Source organism: Necator americanus, chromosome III, assembly GCF_031761385.1.
Source record: "Necator americanus strain Aroian chromosome III, whole genome shotgun sequence".
NCBI lineage: Eukaryota > Metazoa > Nematoda > Chromadorea > Rhabditida > Ancylostomatidae > Necator > Necator americanus.
In genome coordinates, this window is record NC_087373.1 from 40,889,857 (window position 1) to 40,897,022 (window position 7,166).

The 7,166-nt window shown below is 38.9% G+C and overlaps 1 protein-coding gene across 2 annotated transcripts; it reads right to left on the minus strand.

Annotated features, from left to right (window-relative positions):
* Positions 1-444: 444 nt before the first annotated feature.
* Positions 445-6,372, minus strand: RB195_012483 (uncharacterized protein; the record flags this gene model as incomplete). 2 transcript variants are annotated; one of them, XM_064194356.1, is made up of 9 exons in its annotated part: positions 445-523; positions 630-649; positions 699-754; positions 1,368-1,462; positions 1,688-1,762; positions 2,173-2,297; positions 2,829-2,969; positions 3,057-3,302; positions 6,292-6,372. In XM_064194356.1, 9 exons carry the CDS (start codon positions 6,370-6,372, stop codon positions 445-447), a joined length of 918 nt encoding a protein of 305 aa, XP_064051938.1. The 2 variants fall into 2 exon arrangements, with proteins under 2 accessions (XP_064051938.1, XP_064051939.1); XM_064194355.1 differs by lacking the exon at positions 445-523 and having other exon boundaries at positions 633-754.
* Between the last annotated feature and the right edge of the window lie 794 nt (positions 6,373-7,166).

Genomic DNA, 7,166 nt, shown 5'->3' on the forward strand with positions numbered 1-7,166 from the left:
AATAAAAAGAGAAACAAATAAACCGGGTAATGAGCCATTGACAGCGCAGCCAATATGTATTTCCATTGAAAACTGAGTTCTGAAAGCTACTGGAGAAGATCCATAAGATTTTGAGAAGCTGATTCGAGTACTGCAAAAGCTTTCGCAGAGAAAAGCTTCGCTTATTATGAGTAAAGCTTTAGTGATAGATTCATGAAAACAACCAACTGCAAGCAACACTACCTTTTTCCGCACGACTGCTGAAAATTTGTCAAAACAGCAGTGCTTCAGTAGGACCACCGCATAATTACCTCTTGTTAAGGTAGTGGTGATGAATCAAACAAGTAAAAAGGGTACCTTCATAAGAAAGTAGCAAAATAAAAAACGAACTTTCCAGAAACAAAATTACAATCTACCAACGAACTGTTTTCTAGCACAATTACTCTTATAATCGAATCATATGATCTAACGTAGATCAGAACGCGTAGCCGTCTTATGTTCTTGGTTCCACCGGATTGTGAGAATCGCAAGATCGATGTGATGTCTGAAATACCCGCTTTTTGGTGAAAAAAAGAGGAAACTAAGGAACATTAAGAGGACTGGAAAACCATCTAAGCTTCTTGAACTAATCGGAAGAATATAGAACTCACCCGTTAATCGCACTCCATAGCTTCATCATCCCTTGTCTCACGGTACGTCAAATAGGGGTTAAAGTTAACAGGCGTTGCTGTGCGGGCGGTTGGTGGCAGCGCTGTTTCAGGTGAAGTGTATTGATCTGAACAATTTTTGATCTGAACAACAGCAGTTTGAGATTTGATATCCCGCTGTTGAGCGCATTTGGCTTGAAGCTAAAAATTGAAAATTACGGCTGAAAATTGATTTTCAGCAGTAATTCACTGAGAAACACAAAGACTTTCCAAAAATTGGTATGATAATCAAGTGCGAACCAGTAGGGAAATCTCACTCCTCAGGTTAGACTGACTTGGTATTTTGCGTTCAGAAAATTTTAGATGATGAAACCTCTGGGAAGGGCTCATTTAGAAAAAGTTAATCTTCCTTTTTTTCTGTGAACTACTTGAGATGATCAGAATAGCAACAGTTAGTTGACGTCTTCATGCTGACTACCGTTCCCTTAGAATTGGGGTAGGATGCTGATTGCAAGCAGAAATCCATCTCGTACTCGAGGCGGTTTCGTTCCAGAGCCCAATGGTGGTTAAGCTGCTGCGGCCGGCTTGGAAATGAATTGCAATATTCAGTCTTGTACAGATCTTATTTAATTTTTCTTTTTTCTTTTCTTGATTTTCTTCCGCAAAGAAACCTGTTGTTTTCCTTCGAAGAAATTCACTACTAGAAACAAATGTGACAAATATACAGTAATGAATACTCACAAATGACAGTCTCATCTTCTTCAGCTACGTAGTCTTGAGAATAATCCTCGCTTCGAGCTACTGATGAATGAGAATCGGAAGAGCCCAGAGAACTTCTACAAATAAGAAAAGGCTGCTAAAACACTCGAAAAACTACAGTGAAGACTATTTTTCATCCTGATTTTGATTTTCGGTCATATTTTTGGGGACGGACGACAATAACGTCCGTCTTCCCACAAAAAGGGCAAACTAAAAACAAAACAACACAAAAACGGATCCCCTTGGAGAGTCACTTGGATAAATGTAGGATGCAAAAAAGGATGCCTTGTAAATGAACAGACCTATGAGCATCCTCGTCGCCAAATCGCATTGGGGTTTGTCGAGCTGATGGTGGCAATGAGACAGATGTGCCAGGCCTAAAAAATACGGATTAGCTGCTAAAACAGATGCACAGATGTTTCCTTGAACCGTTTTTCCGTTCAAAAATGTAAAAAGGTCACGGAAGGTTCCGATAATTTTTCATTGCCCTATATTTCCATTTCGCGATTTCGCATCGTCGAAACGTGAACGTCGCGAGCGGTAGGTTTCGACCAGGATGGAGCCGAGCCAAAGAATAATTAACAGGTATAGAAACATTCGCGTTCACATCTTATCTATGGAGGCCGTAGGGTGAAAAGCGACGCCTTTGGGACGCTCGAGCAAAATGAAAGAAAATATTACAAGTTTTGAGTAACAAGTAATTCTTGTTCTACTTATCATTTACGGAAGATGTTATTGAGGTGAATTAGATATTTAGGTTGATTTTCAAGAAGAAACCAGAACTAACGTCTTCTGATAGTTCGTTAACGAGTTGCTTCGCTTCCTCTTCGATTGCAAGGAGGATAGCACACGGCTCTGTCTTCGCGAAACTCCTGCCGAATGTCGATAGGGGAGAGGTTGAGGACGGTTCACCTAGAATTGAAAGACAACTTAAACAAAGTCGTTAAGGTATTAGAGAATGTAACAAAATATGCACACGTACAGACGTATGTGCCAATTACTATTTAAGAAAAGAGGACTTTTTTTCTGCTGCTTAAGAATTTGATCTAGGAAATTTGAGTTAATCAATGTATAGCATAGGTTTCTCACGCTGAAACATTGTATATTGAACTAATAACGTCTCCTATCGTTATATATATATATATATTGTATATATATATATATATATATATATATATATATACGTATAACTCATTAATTGCTGCTGGCACTAGGGACTAAGGGAAATCTGATCTTTGATATTCTCATACATGGATAATCTTCGGTCCTCTACCTCCTATAAACACTACTCTCCCGCACATAATCACTGCTCTCTCTGTATAGAAATCTATACAACCTGAAACCTGGCTTTCCCTGAAATTAGAGGCGTCAACACCATTATCTTCAAACACACACACGTGCTATAATATTTTCAGTAGTAGAAAGTTTCTGTTCAATTCTCACTATAGTATCAAGGCTGGTGCTGGTGCAAAGTGGAGGAGGTGGACGTGGCACATCCACTGGCACTGTTTCACTTGAACATGAGCAAGCGTTCATTGAAGCAGCCGATGGCGTGCATGTCGGCAGTGGCGGTGATGGTTCGGGCTGAAATCCACCGAATCACAACCACATCAACTTTCCTTTTAAAAAATAAAAGAAAGACATGAAGACCTAGAGGCTCAATGAACTCACCTGGCAAAGGTCTAAAGCAGCAATAGTGTCGCGTTTATCTATGTCGTTCAGCGTGTTTTGATCGGGTCTAAGTATCACATCTTCGACGGCACGTTTTAGATCACCTATTCGCATGCTGAACGAAGCCTCCACGGTTGCGGTGTCTAGTTGCAATTCGCGCCCTCTGGCGCCAGACCAAATCTCGATCGGCTCGTAGCAGCGGCGACTGATTGGCGCCAGGATTTGCGAGAACTGCTGTGGTGAACTCTGCAACAAATGCTACCATAATTTTAACATTAGCTAAGAGCTTCCACAATATCCGCGGTGAAAGCGAAAAGATAAATTGGGAAATACGGCCTATTTCGTTTATGTAACCTTGGACGTGGGCTCAAATGCGCGGATCGTGAGAGATGACACCACCTTGAAAATTGCAAATTCATCGAAAACAAGCGTGGATTTGAGTCTATGAGAAGCAGCGAAAAGAAAGCGCTGCATCACCAAATCAACCGAAGTGAGATGGATCAATCAGACGGCATACATTCTCATACGTAACAATCCGTTCACGTTCAGATAACAGAAATGATGTAGATCAAAGAATCTGCATAAAGTGATGGAATAAAAATTGTCGACGAAAAAATCTTGAAACAACTTGAAACGAGCCAGTCTACAGAAAAAAAAAGCATAGCATAAGAAGGACGAGACTTGCACTTCTTTTCAAGTCGACAAAGAACAAAATCTTTAAAGACAGCACTCAAACTCATGATGCTCTCCAAAATTTGATCAGTTTGTGGTAGCTTAAACTAAACTACGACAAATACCAGCTGTAGTTCCTTTGGGAGTGGTAGTAAACTCGAAGAAGCACTGTCCAATGGGAACAAATATAAATAACAATTATCCAATGTATGAGAGGGTAAATGCGATAAACGCATCGCTGATTTCTTTTTCCAACAGTGCTCTCCAATACTACTTGGTTCCTTTCCAGACGTAAACTTGGTACAGTGGTACTTTATAACAGGACCTAGCCATCTGTTAGGCAAGAATTTTCAGGGATAGCAGCGTGTCCCCAATAAGCCGTTTGTCGCGATGGTTAAAAGGTATGTATCGAGTATGGGCTCAGGTGAAGCAGGTCTGGATTGAGAGAAAGTGTACTGTTATACAAGTGCCTTTGCTACGAGAGCACGTCAACTCACATCCAGGTGAGCATATCAAACGGATTTATCGTGAAGCAGCACTGGGAGGACTCGTCCGTTTAGTTATTCGACAAGTATTTCTCTATAAAATTTAATCAAATCGAAATTAGAAGCGAGGATTGCAGAACTCGTTTCATGAGATGTTCGATTTTATGGTGAAGTACCGGCATCAGAAAGTAGTCCTACATTAACAGTTCATTCGGAAATCCATAATTCAGTTCAAACAGATGTTAAATACATAATTAACAGTGTTCACGAATTGAGTTATTCAACGTAGATTAAGTAAGAACTAAATATAAATGACGAGTGAGAGAAATTCAAGCCAAATGCGTCCCAGACAAGTTAGACTCACAACACACTCATGGATATCGTGAGCAATAAATACACATGTAACAGAAGAAGTGAAAGAGCTTTTTTTAGAATTTGAAGTGATGTGGAACGCCATTAAACGATAGGAACGTATTCAAGAGTAGCAAACAAACAATTACTTCACTCCATTCGAAAAGTTTGTAAAAATGATCATAGGAGCGAAGTAAAACTATCTGTAGGTTGACAGTTTTGCTTCGTTTGATAGATACTGATTTTCAAAAAAACATATGTATCTAACAGGAGAACTTCTTCTCATTACACTAAACATTAAGAGGAGTGTTTCCGGTGAGGTCAAGCCTACCAAATGTTTGGGTGAAGCGGCTTAAACAAACAGACTACGACGAGTCTGTTGCTTGTTACAAGCTTAGTTGGGATTGTATTTACTACAATCGTGCACTCCATCGAATCCAAACGAATAGTGCTTCGCAGACACCGAGTTTCGAGTCGCTCAAAAGAAGTCGAAAAGAACGCGAAATCGGACAACGGTCACTCGAAAGAAATCAGTTCCGTTGTATGTGTATCGCAGACCTAACCTTGCCTTGATACCCATAAAGTTCTAGCGAATGAAATGACGAGGTTTTTTCACTCTGAAAAATTCTAGTCGGCCACACCACTTTGGCATTGAAGAGTACGTTTGTTGCGGAGTACGAGTTCGCCGAAAAGAACTACAGAACCATTCAGCAGAAAAGAACCGTTACTCATGCAGCGAATCCTAGCCATGTTTTGCTACAGCATAGGGAAATTAAATCGAGTCTATTCTGAGATTAAAAAAAGCGTCCTCTTGGGAAGCTTTCAAACGGGTAGAGAGAAAGAACTTACTTAACGAATGAATCAATAGAATGAGAGGAGCGCTATCGAGATGTTCCTTCAAACAGTCCTTAGTTAGCTGGTAAGATCACATTACTTCAATCTTACGATATAACCTCACAGCTGCAGCTGATGATAAGGCATATTTTAATTCTAGGATCAGAACAGTCTTTTTCGCGCGTTCTCTTCCGGATATACGAGCTGTTGGACTGAGAAAACCTGTTGTTTCCAAACAATTTCGCAGTACAACTACGCAAAACTGAGAATGCATAAGGTTCTTAATTGAATAGTCGAAATCGGAGAGTTGAGTTCTCTTAGATGGCTAGAACTTCGTGTAACTCAATAATCCAATTTGCTCGTATTTTTTGATAAACATTTACCATATCGATAATTTTGATCCTTAAAATTTAGGCGTCAAAAAAGCATCAACCTGTTTCCATCATTCGGTTTTTTTTTTAAGATTTCACTCTTCTTTGGATTGCTAGAATCCTTGTGGTGCACTTGATACCTGGCAGCAAGAAAAAGAAAACTAAGAAACTCTTTAAAATATTCTGACAATGTCTTTTTTTAGGTTTTTATGAACTTATCACTCCTAAAGTTGTTTAATATCCAAAATTAAATCGGCAGTGAAATAGCACAGCGAACTATCGCTTGTAGGCTTACCTCATCTTTTTCAGTCGTAGAATTACGATTTTTGGAATAAAAAAAAACATTTCTTATAATGAAGTGGTCGCATTGGGAGCAGAATATTTCCGCAAAACCCATATACCGCGTAACTAATACATCAAAAATTTATTACAAAGCGCAGCTGGAACATGATTTGTTGTGGGTTTCCAAGGTGATACTCTTATTCATTCATAATAAATATAGTTCATGGAGATATAGAATACCTGAAGATAATTCCTCCTATGGAATGAATTGTAAAAGAAAGCAACTGGTAGTAGAAATATAAAAAGCCAGACAAGTAACATGTTTCAGTGATATTTCTCTGCAAGAAAGTAACTGTTAAGAAAAGACTACATAGAGTGATGTATATGAAGCATTGCTGTGTAAAAATGAGAGGCAAATAGGATTTATTTTAAATACGAAATGAGCAAGATAGGTAAATAAGATATCTGAGGGTCAAGAAGAGGAATTTAGAGAAACTCAATCCGTCAATAAACTAAACCAAAGCAGTGGACTGAACCAACGAATGGATGCAATGGAGCACAAACCAGGCAGGAATCAAGTTAGTATTTGACCGTCAGATGAGAAGTAAAGGTATTTCCCTGAGACTATAGTACTGAAAAAGAAACAGTAAATACGAATAATTTAATGAACCGCCAAATTGTACTACGTAGTAATTAATTCTGGTTCAACATGTACCAGGACCAGAAGCCAAATTACTGGAGAATTTAAAACGTTACATTTACGATGTGCATAATTCAAGCTGTTTATGCCATTTCCCAACAAAAGTTAAGTTACTGATTACTTAGATAACTACTACTAAATTCTAAAAGAGGCATAACGAGGCGTTTGCTCTTTTGAGGGAGCAAAAATAAAAAGTGGAAGGAGTTTCTCTCTCCGCTGGCACTTTATCAGACCTTAGATAAACATTTCCGATTTGGAAGAAAAAAAAAAACTTCAGACAACAATAATTCTGTTGAGAAATTCGTGTACGCTATACACGGGAGGAAAAGACAGACATTTCTCCAGAATTTGAATATACAAGCCCCTTCCACGAAACTCAGATTACTCTCAACCACGTATAGATTAATACAGATGG